The following is a 21,556-nucleotide window of genomic DNA, read 5'->3' as shown; positions in this document are numbered from 1 at the left end:
GGTAAAGAGGCTGTCTAGTCACCAATGTATGTTTTTGACACCTCTGGCAAGGATCAGACAACTGTAGATATGTGGGTTTGTCTGTGTCTTCTCTTCTGTGTGTCTGTTTTTTGCCAGGACCATGCAGTTTTGTAACTGCAGCTCTGTGATATAATCTGAAGTCATGTGTTGTGGTGCCTCCAGTATTGCTGTTTGGGCTTAGAATCACTTAGGCTATTTGGGGTCTTTAATTCTTCCAAATGAATTTTAGGGCTGTTTTTCCTGTGTCTGTTAACATCATTGGTATTTTCATGGGCATTGCATTGAGTCTGTTCACTGCTCTCAGTTGTATGGAAATTTTAACAATATTGTTTGCCTCTCTGTGAACATATGAGGTCTTTTCGTCCTTCTGGGTCTTCTTCAATGTTCTTCATTTCCATTGTAGCAGCCTTTCACCTCCTTGGTGAGATTAATTTCCAGGGTTTTTTGGTTGTGGGGTGGGGTGAGGCTATTGCAGCATAATGGTTTTAGTAGCTGAGCACAACTAACCAGGGAAGAACTGACAGGAAGCCGAGAGGCAGCAAGCACGTGAACAAGAACGGAACAAATCCTCATCTCCAAGTTTGGAATAAACAAATGTGACTTCCAAGCCATGGTGAGGCAGCCAGAGTGGAAGAGAGAATTGTTATGGTCCTAACTGAAGTGACAAGGACAAAGCTTTTGTTTATTGCTCAGAGGAAGGGAATTCTCCTGGAAAAAAGAAGTCCACTCCTTCTGTGCTACCATGTCAAACACAGCACGAGGCTAGTGTGCAAGAAGACATGTCCCCACTGTAGCTGGAACCTGGTGAGCAGCTTCTCAGAGTGCTCCTTGCAGCAAGAAACAGCCACAAAGCTCAGAACCCATCAGACTAAAAGGCCTCTCTGCTCGCTCACACCGGTCAACAGCGGGGCTACTCTGCAAGAACACTACCTCCTCCCAAACCCAAATAAAAATCCAACTGACAGACAAGACATCTGAGGAAATTACCACTCAAAAGAACTAACTGTGCATCTAAACACGTTTCTAAAAATTCGAATGACTTTCCTCTTTTCAGAGACTTAGTACATTTGCATCACTTAAATGGAATCATAAACCCCAAATCCGTTTTCCTCAGACAGTAAGTCAATTAACTGAAGCCAACAATAGTGAAAATACAAATAAGCATCGCGGAAACAGGATGCCCATTTGAAGCAACTCTAAAATCAATTATGTTTAAAATAACCAGCCAAAAATCTAAGAAAACAACTTAGAAGAGTCCCAAAACAGACAACAGAACAGACAGATCGCACGTTTCCGGGGACACGACCCACTCCCCCTTTCTTGGCGTCTCTGGAGGCCACAGGCACAGCCCTGCCTCCAGCACAGCCCGGCCACAGCACTCTTGCTCCACAGCCACCGGTCACCTTCTCCTCGCGACTTCTTTCGGGGCTGGCCCCGACCACTCACCTGCCCAAGTTGCTTCCACGGCACAAACTGTGGCCCTGTCCGTGGAGTATTAGGGACGGTTTAGTCGCCACTGCCCTCTGAATCCTCGGAGGATGTGAACAAAATTCACGTGACGCCTCCTCTTCCTGCCGGATCAGGAGGTGAGGCCAGCGATTCTGTTCCGTTTCTTCCATCCACGAAGACCCCGGCAAAGCCACAGAAGCCAGGTCCCCCAAACAGGCTGCGGCCGCTCCCCTCGCCTCTCAGGCTCCCTCACAGCACACCTCCAAGAACGACAGCTGGCCCGAGGTCTGGCCCGCCAGCCCGGTTCACGAGGGAGCGCGCCCACACACGCCAGCCTGCTGCCCTGCAGGAGTCTGTGCCACGGAGCCTGCTCTTCCTCACCTGCTGGCTTGTCTGGTGCGAGGGTAACTGGAGACAAGGAGGACTCTTCCTCCCGTCCCAGGAGTAGAGGTGGGTGGACGGGATGCGCAGGCACCCGCACTATAAGGGTGACGACAGACAGCCTCCAGGACACGGGCGTGAACTGAAGCACTAGGGCCTCTTGGGGAAACTGTCCGTCAATCACAACGGCAAGATGAGCCGGGGGGCCCCGCCACCCGCTGCGACTGACCGCCACCTCGCAAGCACCTGACCCCGAACGCGGGGTTTAGCCTGCAGCGTGACTCGGGGAAGAAAACAAAGGATGAGTTTTCTGAGCCTGGTTTGAGTTTCTGGAGTTGGCCCCCTGACCTCACCAGATCTGAAGATGCTGCTGTCTGGGGTTGTAAAGACAGCCCACGTGTGAACTATTCTACAAAGACACACCAACACCCGGACACTCGACTTCTAAGAAGCAAGGAGCTACGTGACAGCTCCCCAGTGTCTCCTGCTGACTGTGGCCAGCCACGGACACCCAGCCACTCTGCACAGGGAACCGTGTGCCCCGAGAAACCACCCACCGCACACCCTCTGTGACCTCTTCTGCCACCAGGCCCAACACTCCGAGAGGCAGACGGGAGGTGTTCCAAGCAAGAGGAAAGGTGGCATTTTGGTTGAAAGGCATTTCTCTCTGCAGCCACACTTGAACTTTAAAGAGTAGGTACAAAAACACTAAAACCCAAAATCCACTGCCAGCAGACCTTCCCAAGGACACAAACTAAAATTCTTCTTTTTTCAACCCAGTAACCTAACCTCTTAAAGACAAAAACTCAACTAGGAAATGCTAACTTACTGTGATCCATCCTTTCCCTTAGTAAGAAGGCAATGGGGGGAAGCAGGCAGGTCCCTAGTCCCCCTCTGTGGCAACAGCTTGTCTCTCACTGCACAGCAGGCTCCGTTCTGACCACCCTGACCAGTGGGGAAACTGAGCCAGGTTGCTGTAGCTCCATGTAGCTAACCTTGCCTGAGGCTGGTACTCGTGAATACAAACTTCAGAGACCAATCTGAGACACTGATGGGAACCCAAGGTCTTCTAAAGACAAGTTCCTGCTGCAACTGGCCCTAAGGTCCCCGGCAACCACTGTGCTTTTGTGTGTGGCATGTGTATATCCCCTTTCTCTTAGGGCCAAGCCTGTCAGCTTCTGAATTCCAAGAAACCAACTTCAAATTTAAAAAAAAAAAAAAAAGTGTCCAGAAACAGAGTCACCTAGGACTGAAGGAGTCAGAAGAAAAGCAGGAGGTCCTCACGCCACACCTCAGTGCAGAAACTAAGATTGGTGGCATCTCCTCCTCCAAGAAGAGACATAGCGGCTGGGGCTGTAGCTCAGTGGCAGTGCTTGCCTTGCCTTGTGAGGCACTGGGTTCAATCCTCAGCACCACACAGAAATAAACAAAGGCATGCTGTCCATCTACAACTACAAAAAAAAAAAAAAAAAAAAATTAAAAAAAAAAAAGAGCAACATCTATTTTAAAAGGACCAATGCTTACTACCAAACATTTGTGTGGGGGTGGGGGGTTGAATCCAGGGCCTTGTGCATGTGAGGCAAGCACTCTACTAACTGAGTTATATCCCCATCCCTGCTACCAAACATTTTCAACATAAGCCAACTTCACCTCTTGCACTTGCTGAAAATGTGATCACTAATAAAATCAGGGCTGAGGATGCAGCTCAGTGGTGAAGGGCCTGCTTAGCACACACTGGTCCTGGGTTCTACCCCTAGTCCTGCAAAATAATAAGCAACAATGATAACAGTGACTCCAAAATCCACCAGCCATGGCTAGAAGCAAGAGGAAAAGCTCACAAGGAAACAAAGAAGGCGATTCACTGCTGCTAGCCTGTTCTATCATCGCCTTGCCTTGGACCTATCTCCAATGGTTTCATTTATAATGATAAGAAGTCATTAAGTGCAACTGAAACCTATAATCTCATATTAAGTCAACCAAAAGTAATTAAAAGCCAAGGTTTAGCAGGTAAAGCTCAAGGTAAAGTAGATGGAGTACCTAACCCAATGTAACAAGGCTTGGCCAATGTCGCAGCTTACTTATCTACTTTCAGCAGCCAGCAGCCACTCAATGCTAAGACATAAGAATTTCTCAGCCAGGAGCATAGCTAGCAAGCCTCCTTCTACACATTCCATTATACATCATCCCACAATTTCCCTTTAAAAAAACAAATCAGCTTTCCCTTGGACAAACAAATCCCTGAAGATAATTTGATCCTTACCACCTAATACAATGCAAATACTGGAAATATGAAATTTTCTCTATGAGGGAGGAAGGGAGGTGGGAAGGACACAGTGTTCTGAGGACGTGTGTTTTAAAAGTTTAATTCAAGAATTCTTAAGATATCCAATCAACCAGGAAAGATTAAGAAAAAGCCACTTAAAAATTAATTTACTTCTCTAAAGAATCATCAAAACTCTCCAACATACCAACAAAACCATTATCTGACAGGTTTTCAAAAAGGCATAAATCTAAACCAGTCATCCTTACAGCCACATCAGTGAACCCTCCAGAGCCCGAGCGGTCCCAACTGTAAGAAAAAGGCATCAGTAAGGGTGCACCCGAGGGTGAGAGCCAGAAGGAGCCAGCACAAGTGGTCAGGAAGGGTGTAGCCCTGGAAAGCAGGCTTCCCAGGTGTCACTGCCCGCAATTCTCTAGGTGACCACAAAACCATCCAGTGAGAACAAAGCAGTGCCAACAAGAAAGGTGAAGAACCACGAGTCCAGACGAGGTTCAAGGCAGAGCCTGGATGTAAGCCTGGGGAGGGAGAAACAGGCCACTCTGCAGAGCTCGTGTGACACAGGTCTAGCAGCTGAAGCAGCTGCCTCACTGGCAGGGAGGGAACCGACTTCCGGAACACATTCCTGGGAGAAAGACTTGTGGACATTGCCTAGCCTCCTGGAGATAGGGCAAAGTAGGCCCCAGCTACTGGCACAAATGCACATCACGCATTTAACACGTCCAAGTACAAAGGGGAACATCACATGCACACTGAAAATAGAATAAAACCAAAGGCACATCAGGCAAGATTTCTCTGGCTCAACTACCCAATGGTGGCCATAATTAAAAACTCAACACTAGGTCAAATAACATGGTTCCAGATGTTACCCAATATCACTGCACAGCAGGCAAGTGTGAAATGGTGACCCTGGACCAACAGCCAGCAGGTCCACTGCTAATGTGCTCAAGCTTTGGCGGGACCACATCAGCCACATGCCAAGTGGTGCTGAGAATTAAGAGGACAGATCCCCCCAGAGAGAACTGTCCAAGAGCAGACAGCCAGGGGCAAGTGGATAGGTGAACCACCAAGGGCAGGACCCACAAGGTGCCCCTGACAAAAGAGTGCCCCTGTCCACCAATGCCTGCCTTCCTCCAGCTGTAAAATAGTGAAGCTATGACTTAGTATCTGAAATGTCCTCTCTGAGGGGGAATAAGCCACAGGGGAGTGTTGAGAGCCAGGGCCCAGTTGGTAGGACGCCCGCCTGGCATTTGCCAGAGGGAATGTTTGAAAGGTAATGCCAGCGAACCATTGAGATGATGATTTGAGTTAAGCTATATATAACGGCTGTGCCGCTGGATTGATTGTATTGTATATTTGACCTTTACTGTTGGGCAATGGGGCGGCTCTAGCCCGCTGCTTTGCTGAGTTCTCGCAGGGATTCCTGGAGGGTTGGTTGGGGAGGGTCCGGAGGAGGGATTTCCGGTTGGTGTGGTGTGTGCCCAGAGGAGCCACGTGGGTGCTTGGGGAGAGGTTGGGGGGGGGGGGCGTGTGTGGAGTGTGCTGGTGGAGTTCGGAAATAGTTTGTTCCTGCTTGAGTGGCTCTTGATTCGTGCCCAGCCAGACTGCGGCAGGGGAGTAGTGGAAAGAGACCCGAGAGAAGAAATGTCAGACAGGACAACAGCTGAGTGCACCTCAAAGTGAAAAGTGTGGTGGCAGAGGAGATGCCCGGGGCCTCGGAGACCAAGATGGAGTAGCTGGAATGTGCTCTCAAACACTAGAAGACATTCACCCACAAGAAAGCTTCCCCAAGACGTGAACCCTGAACCCAGAAACCAACAAGTCGCCAAGTCTGAGAATGCCCACAGCTGCTCCCCCTTACCCACAGCAGAAACACAAGGAAGCAGGCAAACGCGGTATCTAAGAGACTGGGGGAAATTAGGAAGTGTATATCAATTTAAGCAAAAAGTAGACAAACCAAGCCCAACACTATTAACCACAGGGGAAATGCTTACCAAAACCCATGAGCCCGAGGCACACACCTAGAATCCCAGAGGCTCCAGATCCAAGTTCATGGCCAACCACAACAGCTTAGCAAGACCTTGACTCAAAAAATAAAATTAAAAAGACTGGAAATGTAGCACAATGGTAAAGCACTCAATCCCGAGGACCAAAAATAAAAAATAAAAATCAATCCATCCAATTGATTGAAAAGTGTGGTTCTACTGAATAGCTGTTGTTTTAAAAATAAAGAACAGGTCAGGAGAAACTAGAAACTTGCTTTAGTACTGTGAGAATGTACGACGGTGTAGCTGCTTGGGAAAAATCTCAACAGTTCCCCCAAAACAAAACTAAACCACAAGAAAAAGTTTCTTGAAAGGCCAACCAGAATTCCTGTGTGACCCAACCTTCCACTCCAAGAGAAATACAACATCCACAGACACACTTAGAAACTGCCAGAAGTAGAAACAACCAGCCATCCATCAACTGACCCAGGATAACAAGGTAGGGTGTATGTGTACAATGGCGTGTTCTTCAGTGCCGTGGTTTGGGTCTTTAGCATCCCCCAAAGGCTCAGGTGTTAGAGGCTTGGTTCCCAGCTGATGGCACCCCTGGAACCTTCAAGAGGTAGGGACTAACGGGAGGAAGACATGTCACCAGGGAATAGGAGGGAATAGTGAACCCTGGCCTCTCCTCCCTCTCTGCATCTTCTCCATGGGGGCAAGTGGGGTGAGCCACTCTGCTCCTCCACATGCTCCCCACGATGCTCTGCTTCAACACAGGTTCCAAATCAGCTGTGGTGGTGCCTGCCCGTCATGTGCACATACTAGAAACCAGGGAGCTGCACAGGTGGGCAAACTGCATGGTGTATGAATTAAAGTCAATAAAGCTTTTTTTCTTGTTTTAAGTGGAAAAGGGGGGGGGAGTGAGGGAAACACACACACACACACACACACACACACACAAAATGTGCCTGCTGATGGGACAGTCTCTCCTGAGCAATCACACATGGTAGTACAGGGACGCTGACCCTATGACTCAGTAATCCTACTTCTAGGTATCTACCATCCTGGAGAAACAAAAGATTCGTGTTCATACAAAACAGACTGTGAATGTTTACAGCAAACATGTTTGAAAACAACTCAAATGTTCTTAAAAGATGAATATGCATATCCATCCAATTGTGTGCCATTCAAAAATTAAAAAAAAAAAAACAATCAACACCCACATGAACAAGGACAGTTCCCACAGGCACTACGCTAACTTAAAAAAAAAAAAAAAGAAACCAACAAAATACTGTGGGCTGTCACGTTCCACTTATGGCATTATGGAAATCCAAAAGTGAAGGAAAGACCACTTATTGCCAGGGGTCGATGGTTCAGGAATTCTTGTTCTGTGCCCTGGTGTAATAATGTAGCCTAGAAGGAGCTATATGTATGCTAAAACACGGAGAAGATATATCCAAAAAGGTGGGACTTGCTGTGTGTAAACACTGAAAATAATTCTGCAGGAGGGAAAAATAAACCTGGACACAGTACACAAAACAATGTCCTATCCACTAAAGACACACAGATGTTGAGACAGAGAAAGGTCTTGTCTAGATCGATGGCTGCGGTGCCACAAAGTGTAAAATCTGAAAAACTCCACTATCCTCCCTCAAAGGTCCATAGATGGAAAGAGGGAAAGAAACGCAACGGCCAACAATCCATTTAACAGAACAAAACTGCCTGCCGAGTGGCTGCAGGTCAGAGACTACCAGGGTCACACCAGGGTTCATTCACACGCCTTGAGAACCACACTCCAGCCGTGCAGCACTCCCATAAAGTAAGTAAGCAGATAAATAACAGAAAGGGACCAGCAGCTCCCCCGAATTCTCGCTCATTAACTTTTCTAACACACGACATCAAGATGAAGACTCAATAACCACTTCTGACCAGGGTCACCATATCCATTTGCTAGAAAAAAAAAATCCAAACACCAGCGAGCAAGTGAGAACCTCCAGGTGAAGGTGAATTTCCAGTTGGAGCACAGTGTCCCAGGGAGAAATGCAGCCTGTCATGAGCCCGCCCGTCTGTGAGCAGTGGGTGGCACCCACCAGATCACTGCTGTCCACTACAAGCTGCTCAAGATGAACCCCTGGCCAGGGGAGGTCCCAGGGAGTCCTGGGTACAGATGGCCATGTAATACTGACCCCTTCAGTCCATCACATGGTCTACCTTTGACCCTGCCTTCCGTCGGAACAGAAGAAACCCAGCGAAGCCTCTCTCAGACACCATCAGCCAAGTGCTGCATGAGACTGCAGTGTCGCAGCCTAGCGTGCGAGCAGTGCACACCCTGTCCTGAGTTTCTGGGACATATCAGCCATGTTGCTCAAAGCCCACATGTGGTCTGGCAAGGAAAATCAGGTGGGCAGACCAAGGTCTCTGAGATCACCTGTCCAAGTCTCCCAAATGTCAGCTGGAGGAACACCATCCCTGGCACACCCATTCTGTGAGCCAGGATCACAGGGCAGAGCTTTCTCAGCAGGGTGCTGCTGACACTGTGCTGGGTAACCTGTGCACTACAGGATGTGCAGAAACACCCTGGCCTCCACCCACTAGATGCCAACAGCACTGGACACCAAGATCCTCTGCAGACTCTGCCACAAGGGTCTTCAGGGGGTGGGGCACCTGGGGGGCGGGGGACAAAGAGCTACAGGGCACATTTAGATGGTCCACATTTTCCCAAATGTAGACCACGATAGGCACAGAATGTCCTCCAACAAGACAAGGACCTCTCCATGTGGGAGGGTCGAGACTTTATTCCCTGGCCCTTTGAAGATGGTTTGTTGACTCTGGTTCCAAAAAGCTACAAATCCTCTCCCTTAAGTACTAAAATATTAAAGTAGTATCTTATTTTCTCCACCTAACTGAAAACACTGCTGGAATTCTATCTTTGGAAGGAAAATAGACACAAATTTAAAAGGTATCCTGGTTTGGTAAGAATTTCTGAGGTGTAGGATATTTTGCACTTCAAGGGCATGAACCTGAAGACAGACATTCGGAAGCAAATAACCCATTGGTATTCCTAAATATGCCTGAAACCAAAGGTGTCAGGAGCATGGTTTTCAAGAAACAGCTGGAAGAAAAGCATAAGTGGAGATCCGGTTTAACTTGTCCTAAAGAACTATGCCTGTTGGCACAGTGGCCAGGCTGAAGGTTCCGCTGAGATACAAAAAGATCATGGAATTGTAACACAACCTTCAGGGCAGAAAACCACAGGAGGGGTGTCCCCTGGAGACAAGTACAGTAGGCTGATCATACCCTACTGTCCACCTAGGATGGCCTGGAAGTCAGGGGAGGCTGCTGGGAATCATGGAGACGCCAGCCCTCCACACGGTGTCTTTTCCCATTTCCATTCGTGAACCGGGCCTCCTTTCACTTCGTTCCCCGAGAGCAATATGATTGTTTTTTGATTTCATCAGGCACTACTGTTTTTCTCCCCCCTCCCTTCCCCAAAGGAAACTAGAAGTCTAAAAACTACAGCTTTGAAAATTACTCTAAAAGTGTGCTATTTTCTATAATGTGCCCATGTCACCAACACTTTAGCAGAATGATTTTATTTTCTAAAATTCATTGAGGGACTTTCCCTTAATAGCCTTCTAGTGAATTTTTTTGGGTAAAATGATCCTGACAATCTCTGAACTGATGAAAATTACACATAAACCAGGGATCTGAATCCACTATTAGACAATTACTCCAAAGTTCATAAATACAAAAAAGAATTAAAAAATAAAAACTATGGCAAATAAAGATTTGAAAAGCCATTTATACTCTTTTTTATTGGGCCTCACACCTGATTTGCTTCAATCTGGCTTGATGTCTGCGACCTAAGTAACATTTTAAAAGAGCATAAGAAAGCCCCATGTTCAGCATGCTGACAATCAGTTTCAGACTGAGGAGCTGAGTTATTTGGATAACTTTTCTCATATTAATTAAAAAAACATAGCCAGGCGCAGTGGTGCACGCCTATAACCCCAGCACACCTATAATCCTAGCAGCTCCGAAGTTGAGGCAGAAGGATCGCAAGTTCAAAGCCAGCCTCAGCAATGGCAAGGCACCAAGCAACTCAGTGAGACCCTGCCTCTAAATAAATATAAATGGCCCAGTGGTCGAGTGTTCCCGAGTTCAATCCCAGTACCAAAAATTAAAAGAAGAAAAAATTATCATTTACTAAAAATTAATTGCATTCAAGGCACTTTACAAACATGACTCAAACTACAGCAATCCCATAAGATCAGTGTATTTACCTGCATTTGATCCCTTAGCAAGTCAGTGGCCCATGGTAGGGGATGCTCCAAGACGAAAACCCTGGCTGTGACCATCCGTGAACCTGATGGAGGGTCTGGTAGGCTGGCGATCCCCCCGACAAAATGCCTAGAGAGTCCACTGTGGGCAGAAGAGGTGTGGAATCCCACACTGCGCCCACCTCACAGTACTGTCCCCATCTTAAGTCCTCACTAAAAACATACCCTCAACACTCCCTCTCTTGTCCTGCACACCCCACGCGCCAACAGACATTTTCATTTTGATCTTGTGGATGGTGTTTTTGTGGAACAACAGTTGAGAGATGGAGACTTCTAGTTAACATTCCGACTGTTTGACTTTCCAAACATTAAACACTTAGGCTACAATGAATGAAGTGAAGGGTGCGTGATAATCTTCAAGACCTTTCCAGTCCTCACATCCAACAACATAAACAAGAATTTTCAATATTACATCACTGTCCCTCTCTCCCTGGCTGTCATACTTGTTTTTTGTTTGGTTTGGTTTACCGGGAATTGAACTCAGGGACACTCGACCTCTGAGCCACATCCCCGGTCCTATTTTGTATTTTATTTAGAGACAGGGCTTCACTGAGTTGGTTAGTGCCTTGCTTTGAACTCAGGGACACTCGACCTCTGAACCACATCCCCGGCCCTATTTTGTATTTTATTTAGAGACAGGGCTTCACTGAGTTGGTTAGCGCCTTGCTTTTGCTGAGGCTGGCTTTCAAATCTTGATCCTCCTGCCTCAGTCTCCTGAGCCACTACAGGTATGCACCAACACACCCGGCCCTTGTTTTGTTTTTAATCTTGGGCAACAACATGCCACAAAGTGATCTAAGATTTGATCATGGCTACACGTCAAAATGAACCTACCTCCTGGTCGGCAGTAAGATTCAGGACATTCTGACCACTTACTCTTTTTCACCTTTTTTGCTGGTCTAGAAGAATGAAGCCAAATAATAACCATGAAACCTTTGAATGCTGACCCAGCAATGAGGACGCCAGCTGCTGGTATTCATCCTCTCCTTTGTCCAGTCCTGCTATGTAAAAGTCCCTGGACATGGGGTGAGATCCTAAGACGCCTCTCCAGTCACCTCGTAAAGAATGAAGAACTTGAGCTCTGAACAGTACCAGCTTTCAAAGGGCAATGGGGACCACACGCAGCACAAGCAATGCCAACCTGGTCCAACAAGTCACCGTCATCCTCCTCTTGCCTGCCAGTCAGGACCACACTAACGTCGTAAGCTACCAAGGTAACGCGAGAGTAGTCTGGCCGTCACAGGGTCCTCTTGTGGGCCAGGGAGTCCATGGAATTCTATTATGTAAGAATGGGCAGATAGGATTACAAATCTGGGTTCCTGTCCTGGCTGACTGTGACGTGAATGCTGTTTATGAACAGCAGTTCATGTTTTAAATAAAATGACAATGGGCTTTAACATGATTTACGAAATGGAAGGCAACCTTCCACAATGGTGGAGATGTTATTCATGGTACTATTTCCTAAAGGACAATCAGCCTGGTAAAATTTTAAAATACAATATAAAATTACACAAATTTTTTGTCTGACCTGAAGAGAGACAGTAGAGAAACCATCCCATGAGTTATTCCACTTCCTTTAAAGTTCATGTCATGGGAAAGACCAGCCATGTGCACTGAGCCCATTTCTCTACCCACTAAACATGCAATTCAATGACATTCCCAGCCTCCCATGTTAGATGTGGTCAGGGGTGTTCTGGCCAGGGCAACATGGACAGAAACGGCATGCTCTGGGCCAGGCCTGAGCACATAGCCTCTCCTACCCATGAGCCTCCACTGACTTAAGATGGCCAAGCACAGCCAATGTGCAAGACAGAGGAAGAAACTGGAGGTCTTGGATCAGTGTTTGGAGGGAAAGAGCCCCCAGACCAGGGCAACCTGTGAGCAAGAGATAAATTCACACCTGAGTTATTATAAACTTAAGGAGTTTATGACAGCAGTTGGCCTTATGTCAACTAAATAAAATTCACTGGACAACCCTGAACCAAGGTCAGGTTGCTTTTGATGGTCCAGAATCAGTGATTCAGGCAAGAACCAGACAGACTGGACAGGACTCTAGGTATGTGTAGTCAGAGCCACTGTAAAGCCATCTACCCCCACAATTAGTAAAATCCTACTACAGAGCTGAGGCTGAAGACATGCGTAGCCACTGAGCCCTAATTTCCAGTTACACAGCAGCTGAGCTAAATCCCTGACACGCTGAGGCTCTACCATACAACAGCACAAACCATCAACGCCAACTGGGAATCTGCTGACCACCACTGCTGCAGGAACCTGACAGCACACGAAGCAGCACAGCACAGACTCCACGCTGAGCTTGTTCTTCTTAGAAATCTAATATCCATTCAACCTTGGCACTCCCCTGTGGAAGTGTGCTCTCCTCCTGGTCACGAGAAGGCTTGCGGTGTCTCCCGGCTGCCTGGTGAGTGTCACGCTGGGGCACCAGCACGCAACACTCACTCTGGGCACTGGCCTCCTTCCTCAGCTCTCACTGGTCCGGTTTTCTTGGTTTGACCTCACTGGATACTTTCACTGAAGGTAATTTACCTTCACTACAAGGCAATTTAAAAGAGGAGGTCTCAACAAATCCAACCAATTAAGGAAGGAAATTAAGATTAAGTACCTACTTGTCATGTTTGGATAGGAGGAGTCCCCCAAAAGCTCCTGTGTTAATGCAGGAATATTCAGAGGTGAAATGGTCGGATTGTGAGCCGTGACCCAATCAGTCCATCCTAGTTTGGTGACTGACAGGTGGCGACTGTAAGCAGAAGGAGGTGGGCCAGCAGGGGCGTGCTCTGAAAGGGTACATCCACCTGTGGCCCCTTCTCCTTTCTCCTCTGCTACACCCTCCCATCACGTTCTGCTCACCTTGGGCCCAGACCAGGAGTCTGCTGGCCATGGACTAAATCTCTGAAAATGGGAGCCAAAATAAACTGTCCTCCTCTCAAGTGGCTCTTGTCAGGTATTTTGGTCACAGCCATGGAAAGCTGACTGAAGGTACTTCCACATTCTTATTTTCCATTTAATTTTTACAATAATGGGTTCTTGTTTGTTTTGGGGTTTTGCAGTGCTGGGACTAAACCCAGGATTTTAAGCATTCTACCAATGAACCACATCCCTGGCCCTGCAACCATGGGTATTTTCCATTTTACAAATCAGGAAGCAAAGAAGCTTTAAAAACATTTTTTTTTTTTTCGCTCAAGGCCACACACCAAAGTAAATGATGACAAGATTCAAGCCTGGTGACATTTGACTCCAAAACTCACTCCCAATTCAAAATGCTACATTTGAGCTAGCCATGCCATATTGCTACCATTTACAGAATGGAAAATAGTATTACCACTCAATTTTGATTTCCTTTAAATATTCATTTTGGTAAATCAATGGTTCTCAGAATTTCCAACCTTCAACTAATACCTTCTTATTCACATTTCCACAAAATCAAAACCTATATTATCCCTTTTTTACATCAGAGCAGGTTTATTAAGCAGATAGATAAACTCACAGGAGAGGACAGACCCAATCTTAACCATCCAGGTGTAGTGCTGCTTTCCTCGGGAAATCGTCATTTCCACCTACCATGTTTTGATTTCCATGAGGATTATTTCAGAATTGATTTCCAAAACTCAGTTTAAAAGATACTACACATCTGTAGCTCATGAAATGAACACTTCTAGGAACCCAAAACACAAGAACAGTCTTAGAACTTCTCAGGGGAGAAGATGACCCTGCAACATCTAACAGAGTGAACCGGTTCCATCAAGATCAGAAAACCATTTTAATACAATTCTAGGAATAGCATAAAGGCCAAGGATAGTTTGTAGTGCTCTGTTGTTGTAACTTACAGTTTCGTATTCTGCAAAGCGTAGATAAACTAGCTATCAAAATTAACAATTCTCAGCCACAGTCTTTAAAAACAGCATTAAATTAAATTGCAGTTATGATGGAAAACATTAAGAGATTGATTCTTAGGCTGGCATGAGTTTTTATTATTGCTCATAAATCATCCTAAAATTAGGTGATTAACAGTTACTGTGATATTGAGAGACAGTTTTGATGCCAAAGCCCCACCCAGAAATACTCTCTGTTGTTTCTAAGAGAATGTCAACATCAAACACTTCTTGCCAAAAATAAATTTCTATAGGCGACATTTAAAATGATAGACCATCAAAGTCAGCTTGCTCTGATTGCAAAGGTCACGTCACCCTCCTTCCTGAGCAAGCCTGCTGTGCTGCAGCAGTCCTTCCTGTCCCCGCTCAGCCAAGTGCTGCAAGATGGAAAATGGCACTATTTTTAAGCCTTACCTTCAAGTAGGATCCATAATATTTGGTTACATAGGGACTGTCACACTGACTCAGCACTGTGATTTCTTGTTGAATGTCCTCTATCTCATCTTCAGCTTCTTCCAGATCAATGATTTTTATGGCAACCACTTTCTGAGTCCGATTGTCAATGCCTTTGAACACCTCACCAAAAGAGCCCTTTCCAATTTTCTCCAGTTTCGTAAAAAGCTCTTCTGGGTCAGCTTTTAGGTTCTGCAGGAGAAAAGAAAAAGAAGGAAAACCTTTATACTTCACAGTGCCATGATCATTTCTTTCTTTATAATACTTCAGTCCATAGTCTGTTTTCTGTGTCAAGGATCAGACTGGTTGGGAACACAAGTTCTTCAGGGTCAGGACCTAAGATTCCTGGCTCTCACCTACATAGGTATACTAGACTGATAAACGTGGTAAAGGTGCAACAAGAATAATTACCCAATTAAAGAAGAAAAGTGGAATTAAAAGCCTAAATGATTCTGTGAACGTGCTAGAATGGACATACAGTTTATTGAAAAACCTGTCTTGGCCTGGGGATGCAGCTCAGTGATGGAGCACTTGCCTAGCAGGCATAAGGTCCTGGGTTCAATCCCAACAGCACACTCTTGTCTAAACAAAAATTCCACCCTATCCCCAAAATTACCTAAATCCAAGTGGGTGTTTATTAAAACACAGGTATCTACTACATCAGGCAAGGGATGGGGATGGGGGGCAGACAGTCCACCTATGGGGGACTGGTGCAAAGCCCAGTGTCCACCGTCCTTTGCACCCTCATTGACAACTGCTGCCTCCACCTACAGCAACAATCCAACCGAATCCCAGAAAACAATAAGCAGCCTGCACTGTTCTGTCACATAAGTGCTGTGTCCTTGAAATAGTTCCTAAAAGTTCTTCCATCATGAATGGTCAGGCACCCACCCTAGCGGTCCCCCCTGCACAGAGATGTGTGAACAGCTGAGTTCTCTATGGGGGCAGTAACCTGTCACCCCCCACGGCATGTGCAGAAGTGATGTGAGGGGCTATTTGTCACAAAACTGGGGAAGGGGGGGGATACTAACATTTAGCAAGCAGAGCCAGGTGCACAGAGCCGCTGCACACCTCAGAAGCAACTGCCCAGCCCCACCCCAGTGACAAGCCCCAGCCAGGAACCTCCCTGGGCATCAAAGGGCTCAAGCCAGCAGCCCTAGGGACACATTCTCCCTTAGAACAACCCTGCATGCAGGAGAAAGGGGACGCGCAGACAACCCTCGAAGGTCCATGGAGCCTTCAAAGACACTGGAATAGGATGGAAAAGGGTCAGAGAGGAGCAGGAGAGGACTGAAAAGGAAGTAAAGAGAATAAGAGAAAAGCAGGGCCAAAGCAGGTCCCAGGCACAGGACACGGCGGTGACAACCAGAGAGTGGAGTGAGTCTTGTCAGGCGCCCACCCCTCACCTGCTGGGGGAAGAAACACTCAGAGGTCCCAGCAAGCACTGCCCAAGGGAGCCATGGGAGCAGGTCAGCCTGTGGCCTAATGTGGGAGCCTCCCCGCCCAGGAAACAAAACCAGGCACCAAGTCACGGGCGGCCTCCTTCTCACAGAGGGGCAGAGCCTGGCCCACGGAGACTGTGCACCCACAGTGAGAAAGCTCAAAACCACTGGCCAGGAAGGAAGGACACATGAAAGAGAGACAGTGACACTTAAAACTGGAAGGGGACGTCCTATGGAGCCACAGCCTAACAAACACCAGCACCACAGGGACCAGAGGCCAGCGCAGACGCCTCGGCTCATTGAAAGCAACACACAGTCATGGGGCAGCTGAGGCTCCCGCCCCCGGGGCTTCCACCAAAGCACTGCACACGTGGCCACGGCTGGCTCCCACGGAGCCCCAGTGTGCTTCCTGAGCACCTGCTGTTCTCAGTGGTGGAGACCTGACCACGCGGGAGCCTGAACTTGTATTCCAGGCTTCGGAAACAGCCCAAGTGCCCTGCATCTGCCAGGGTCTGACAGCAGCCAGAGCCCAGGACCATCGATTCACCAGAGTGGGCATTATTTCTGAAGCCGTGGGCAGCCCTAAAATATACTTTCAAACCTGTCAGGTACTCCAGGTGAACACCCCTCAAAGTCACTTTGGGGAGCAGGGAACATCCCCAAAGGTGGCCAGAGAATCCCGGGTGGGCACCTGGCACCCTCCTCCCCTGCATGGTGCCTTGAGCCCGGCCTCCGCCCTCCTGCACAGCCCCAGTGGTTAGGATGGGGCATCTCCTCTTCAAATTAACGGGACAGAGGCGAGTGGCTGCTGGCCACTCCCAGCAGCTACCACATCCACCTTCACACCGTCTCCCTTACCTCCTTCCCTCCAGGACGAGGTGGGGTGGCCCTCCTTTTCTTCAAGGCCAATCCTAAAAGCTGGGCTTTGGAATCCATCCTTCTCTGCTCCAGGACTCTACTTCAACAGCCTCTTCCACCCACCCCCTCCACTGGCTCCCCGCCCAGGGCAGCACGCTCAGGCTTCTCCCATTTCCAAACAAGAGCGCCCGGCAGCCTCCGCCTTGACACAGCTCCTCCTCGGAAGGTCTGACAGGCATCCACACCTGCCCCCCACCCCCCGCAGCCTGGCTCAGCTGCCTCTGGTCACCAGTGACGCAGTGCCCTGCACTTGAGCCCGCCAACTACCCCTCCTCCTTGTAACTTTCCAGTCCCTTGGCATCTAGAACCCTGCTCTCAGCTCTCCTTCCGACCCTCCTACCTCCGGGTTCCAGAAGATCTTTCCATACCGACCCGTCGAGGCCAGCCCAACTCAGGACAGACCCAGCTCCACCCCAGGCCTCCTGTTTGTGCTCTGCTCCTGTTCCTGGAGCAGGCCGAGAGGGTCAGGGTGAGGGTCAGGGTGTGGGGCTGATCGAGACCGTCGGGGACACCTACTATTCACAAGGCTGTGGGGTGGGGATGCACAAAATCCACCTGGGGAGCACTCCAAAAGATCCCGAGGAACAGCCACCGTCAGGGAAGCCCTGCACTGGCTTCCTGTGCCCAGGACAGGTTTCCCTGCACCAGCTCCTGCCCAGCCTTCAGAGCCTGGGCCTTAGGACCCACGGCTTGCGAGGTATCATCTTCCTCAGCACTTACTGTCGGAATCTGTCACCTCCCCTGCTCAACTGGACGTCACCCTGTATTCCTCCGCTGCTAGACTGCACGGGGGGGGGGGGGGGGGTGTCCCAGGAGCCTGGGAACCAGGAGCAGCAGGACACTGGTGCTCCTTGACCCTGAGTGGTAAAGTTACTTTTTAAATGTGGATTTTGTGCAGACATACACAGACACAAACAGGACCTAGGTCAGACATCACAAAGAAGACTCTCACTCAGAGAGACGGAGGGCCTGAAGGGAGGCTGGGGGCAGCATTTCTTCTGACAACACAGAGGTGGCAAGGGCCCGAGGCCCTAAGTCAGAAGGCAGCCAGCCACCACCCTCATTCCTAAGAGCAGGTCCTCACACCTCAGCGCGTCAGACTCACTGAGAAGGTGGTTGAGCCACAGGCTGAATTTCCCATTAAGTCAATCTGGAACTTAGAGTTCCCAGGTGACACTGCTGCTGCTGCTGGTCTGGGACCACACACGCAGAACCAACACTCAGAACCGGGGAGAAGCGGGCTGGGGATGTGGCTCAAGTGGTAGCGCGCTCGCCTGGCATGCGTGCGGCCCGGGTTCGATCCTCAGCACCACATACCAACAAAGATGTTGTGTCCGCCGAACACTAAGAAATAAAATGTTAAAAATTCTCTCTCTCCCTCTCTCTCTCTCTCTCTCTCTCTTAAAAAAAAAAAAAAAAGAATTAAAAAAAAAAAAAAAGAACCGGGGAGAAGCAAGGCGGGCGGACAGGTGGCTGCCACAGTATGTTTTAGGTCAGTTCCTCTCCTGCTGCCCCACCCTCAAACCAAGAAAAAGAGAGGGGCAGGGGAAGTGGAGGAATTCCCCAAGCCCCTCCAATTCCCAAGGAATCCCACCCTGCCTGTGAGGTGACTGGCACACCTCCCAGCCAGTGGGGAGACCAATCAGTCACTTCCTGGACTCCTTTGAGGCCCCAGCTCCTGCAGAAGGCCCCCCTAGGCCATCCAGCCTCAACAGGGCCACCAGCTGGCGGCAGAGCACCCAGGAAAGGCCAGGACTGCCCAGCGACCCACAGAATCAGGAGAAGCAAGAAGTCACCAGGTGTGGGTTGGTCTGTTCCTCAACCAGAAACAGAGGGATGCCAGAAGCCTCCTGCCTCCCCTTCGGAGCCATGGGAACCATGACCATTTCCGGCACAGGCTCCGGCTCCGGCTCCTGCCCTGTTTGCAGACCCTCCTCCCTCTCGCTCATGACAGCTGAGATGAAGGCTCTTCACTAGCTGCCCCACCCGACCCCAGCCCTGGGCCTGCTGCTGTGTGGGACAGAGGAGGAAATGGCAGGGGAGAGCAAGCCTTGCAGCCTGAGAGAAGCAGAAGGCAAGCAGCAGACTGCTACCCTAATGGTGCCAACAGGTAACCGTCCCCTGTGGTCAGTCGCCCTATGCTACTTTGTTGCTCCCTGTGGGACAGAGTGTTTCCCATCCCAGGACCTGGGCTGGCCTCACGATCTCCTATGACATTGTACTGTTTCCAAGGTGAAGTCCGAAGGGGCCCTCTCAGAACACCCTGTCAACATGCAGAGAGGCCTGTTCCTGTCCAATGGAGAGATGCCCAGCCATGCTGCTCCACAGGCGACCCCAGCCACAGGATAAGAACCCCAGAGAGTAAAACCCAGCCAAAGGATAAGAACCCGAGCAATGCCAAGAAACACTAACCCCTCACACACGCTCGCACCAGGAGGAAGGCCTGTTCAAAAGGGAACCTTCCTTGAGATTGTGCTGCAGTGGAGATCTCCTTGGCAGAAGAAATGCCATCCTGCCAGCCACCTCGGGAACTTCCTGAGCACTGGTCACGGCTTCAGATAAGGTGCCCCCACCTCCTACCCCCAACCCCTCCAGAACTCACCTCTCCTAGAACAAGACGGGGTACGCAGCACCCCACTGCTGCACCGGGGGCACCCCTCAAGAGAGGCCAGGAGGGGCTGCTGGAGGCGAAGGAGGGCATGGAGGGGCCCTGTGGCCCCACGACCGCCCGAGCTGCAGGCCTTCCTCGCCTCCTCTAAGGACGAGTCTGGGAGAAAGAGACCATAACAAAAAGAATGCTGTCCCCACCGACCAGAGGCCGCGAGGACCAAGGCCCGCCTGGCCCCAACACGAGGGACCCTCACAGAGGCCAAGCCAAGCTCTTGGACTTCCCAGATCCGGGACTGAGAAATGTCCACTACCGACACGGTGTGTGGCATCCCAGACGGCAAGAGAAAACTGATGGCGACACTCGTCCTTTGTCTAGTCACAAGAACCTCGCTGTCCTTTAAAGAGCCAGCCCCACTTCCTGCCTTGGGGGGGGGGGGGGTTGCCAGGCCAGGAGGAACCCTGGAAAGGACCCGCCTCTCCTGCTTTGTGTTCTTACCTCTTTCCCCACCCTCCTCCTCGTGACAAAACCAGGCCATCTGTCTCTATTTCAGTCAGCTAAATTCTCTACCTTCCTCATATTCAGATTTACTCTTGCCAATCTTTAATTAAAGATCTAGGAAAACCAAGGCACTTACTGAACTATGTGGAGGTCAGGACTTTAATAACTGACCAAAGCACAGAGAAGAGGCACACCCAGCTCAAAAGGCCCAGGCACAGGGCTGGGCTCCGAGAAGGCCCTCACTGTCCTCAGGTCACCTGTGGAAACACACACCTGGCCAAGGACCACGAGCACCTGAAGGGCCAGGCCCGAGGGCCCGAGAGTCAGCAGTCTACAAGCTCCGCACTGTAGGACGGTACAACGCTGCTCCAGGTGGCCAGCGCGAAACAAGCCTGGGATGGCCTGGTCACCCACATTGATGGAAAACCAGCAAGACGACTGTCACCTCTCCACATCAGGGTGAGGGCGGGTCACCAGCACCAGATCCAGGCCCTCGGCCTCAGCACAGAACCACCCAACACTGGAGAGAGTGGCCATGAGCTCTCAAACAAGGCCTGGTCACTATTAAGGACCGCCAAGAGGGAAAGCCCCTCTAAATTCAGTTCAGATGCTAAGAAGAAAAACCTGAAAAGACCAAATTCCCATGTAAAATTTACGTTGCCTGTAAATATGCATCTTTTTTAACCTTAAACCTGCTGAGTGCACACACAGGAGCCCTCTATCTCTCAGTCATCCCGCACGGCTGACCACCTGTTGTGGAGTAACACACCTCCATCTAGACAAAATGGCCATCAATCCTCAAGGACATCGACGAAAAGTACCCAGCAACTTCTACAGAGCCGCTTCTCCTAGACTGAAGGGACCGCCTCTTCTTTGGTGACTCTGATTACACACACAGCAGTGACAGGAGGGGGCAAGTAGTCCTAGAGGGGCCAGTGACAGCGACTCACTGCCTTGGCAAACATGGAATGAAAACAAGCCCCTCGGCTGCGGACCCCAAGCCGTACTCTGTCGCTACTCTGCATGTGTCCAGATGTAGACCAGCCAACGTAGGAACCACCCGTCCTCGGCCCACGTTTCCAGTCACCCACACCAGCAGATGCACACAGCCTGAGTTTCTTAAAATGCAAAACAACCCAATTAAGCAACATCTAAGGTCCGTGAACAATGGAATATTGGATTCCAGCCTTTAAACAACCTTTATAAAGACATGGACCCAAGTGAGAGCCCCACCCAGGAGGCGGAAACCTCCTGGCTGGGTTTAAACCCCTCCTCCACCCCTCCTCCACCCCT

The 21,556-nt window shown here is 49.4% G+C and overlaps 1 protein-coding gene across 2 annotated transcripts in view; it reads right to left on the bottom strand.

The window, feature by feature from the left end:
- Stk24 (serine/threonine kinase 24) overlaps positions 1 to 21,556 on the bottom strand; it is a 100,167-nt gene that overhangs the window by 37,527 nt on the left and 41,084 nt on the right. Inside the window, exons 1-2 of one of the 2 annotated variants that reach the window (XM_026399781.2) lie at positions 17,095 to 17,182; positions 14,756 to 14,986 (exon numbers count right to left, since the gene is read on the bottom strand). In XM_026399781.2, the coding sequence (XP_026255566.1) occupies positions 14,756 to 14,986; positions 17,095 to 17,172 (309 nt within the window). In that variant the 5' untranslated portion in view covers positions 17,173 to 17,182. Of the gene's footprint in view, positions 1 to 14,755; positions 14,987 to 17,094; positions 17,183 to 21,556 lie in introns of those variants that run through there. The other variant, XM_026399789.2, reaches the window with a different exon arrangement.

Source organism: Urocitellus parryii, chromosome 2 (assembly GCF_045843805.1).
Source record: "Urocitellus parryii isolate mUroPar1 chromosome 2, mUroPar1.hap1, whole genome shotgun sequence".
In the NCBI taxonomy this organism is placed as follows: domain Eukaryota; kingdom Metazoa; phylum Chordata; class Mammalia; order Rodentia; family Sciuridae; genus Urocitellus; species Urocitellus parryii.
This window is presented reverse-complemented; position numbering and strand designations above follow the sequence as displayed.